At 66.2% G+C, this 1361-nt stretch overlaps 1 protein-coding gene across 1 annotated transcript in view; it reads left to right on the plus strand.

Moving 5' to 3' along the window:
- The window catches only part of MPL (MPL proto-oncogene, thrombopoietin receptor), a gene marked incomplete at its 3' end in the record, with an annotated part of 6866 nt that overhangs the window by 5047 nt on the left and 458 nt on the right, over positions 1-1361 (plus strand). Inside the window, 4 exon segments of the mRNA XM_010193172.1 lie at positions 192-321; positions 616-788; positions 881-1020; positions 1170-1354. Of these exon segments, the coding sequence (XP_010191474.1) occupies positions 192-321; positions 616-788; positions 881-1020; positions 1170-1354 (628 nt within the window).

Here is a 1361-nt window from a genome sequence, read left to right on the forward strand (position 1 = left end):
GGCGGCAGAGACACCCCGATCCTCCGTTGAGCGGCTGTCCCCACCGCCGGGGTGCTGGCAGGCACAGCGGAGAGGCACCTGCACCTGGGGCTGCAAGGGGTGGGGGTCCTGGGGTAGGCGAGGTGCAGCACCCAGGTTTTGGGGGACCAAGGGAAAGCAGCCCCTTCCCTGCCCTGGTCTCGCCTGCCCAGGAGACATCGGGCTGCGCTGCAGCACCCCTGACCTGCAGCACATGCGCTGCGAGTGGAGCTTGGACCCCGCAGAGCCCCACAGTTCCCAGCAGCTCTTCTACCGGCCATCTCCAAGCGGGGCTGGCATGAGGTAAGGGGCATGACAGGGACATGGTGCTCAGGCAGAGGGGTGGCACATCCCAGAGACTGCCAGCCCTACTCAAGCGTCCCACACTGTGCCACCTGGCTCTGTGCTCTGCCCTGCCCTTCCACCATAGACCTCACACTTCCCAGCCACAGCTGACAGTGGCTTTCCTGGGCAAGGGCAGGAGGGGAGAGGCAGCGCTGGCTGCAGGGACAGGGTGGCCCCAGAGCAGGGCTGGCAGCGGATGAGGGGAGCAGGGCAGTCACAGCAGGGCTGACTGGCTCCCTGCTCCCTGCGCAGGGAAGATGCATGGCAGCAGTGCAAGAAGGGGAGTGTGGAGGAGCAGGTCACCAACACCTGCACCTTCCAGCCTAAAGCTGGCAGTGCCATCTCCATCCTGGTGAACATCACTCAGCCTCACGTGCTGGCCACGCTCAGCTACTTCAAGGAGCCCTTCTGGCTGCACCAGGCGGGTGAGTCCCAGCGCCACTGCAGCCCCTGCCCAGCTGGGGGAACACACAACATCCCATGTTCCATGGCAGTGACACATCCCCATCCGCAACAGTGCTCACAGATGCCCCGCAGCTTGTGCAGGCGACAGTGTCACAGGGCCGGTCCCTGCGTTGGCTGCCACCACGGGAGGCACTGGCGGAGCAGCTGGTCTACAAGGTCCGCTATGCTGTAGAGAACAGCCACGACTGGAAGGTAAAGTTTGGCCAGGGCTCCGCTGTATAGCCCTGCCCACCTCTGCTGCCAGCACATGGCCCGCATGGGGTCAGGCAGGATGGACCCGTACCCCAGCACCGGCCCCGCCCCCCCGCAGCCGCTGTCTCCAGCTCGGCTCTGGCCCGCAGGTTCTGCACATCCCACGCGCAGCCAGGAAAGAAGTCCTGGACCTACGGCCAGGCGCCCGCTACCATGCCCAGGTGCGGGCCCAGCCCAGCGGGCCGTGGTACCAGGGCAGCTGGAGCGCCTGGTCCAAACCTGTCGTGGTTGATGCCATGGCCGATGCGGGGAAGGGACAGGGCAGGGGGGGGGGATGGACG

This window comes from Mesitornis unicolor, unplaced genomic scaffold (genome assembly GCF_000695765.1).
Source record: "Mesitornis unicolor isolate BGI_N332 unplaced genomic scaffold, ASM69576v1 scaffold35419, whole genome shotgun sequence".
NCBI lineage: Eukaryota > Metazoa > Chordata > Aves > Mesitornithiformes > Mesitornithidae > Mesitornis > Mesitornis unicolor.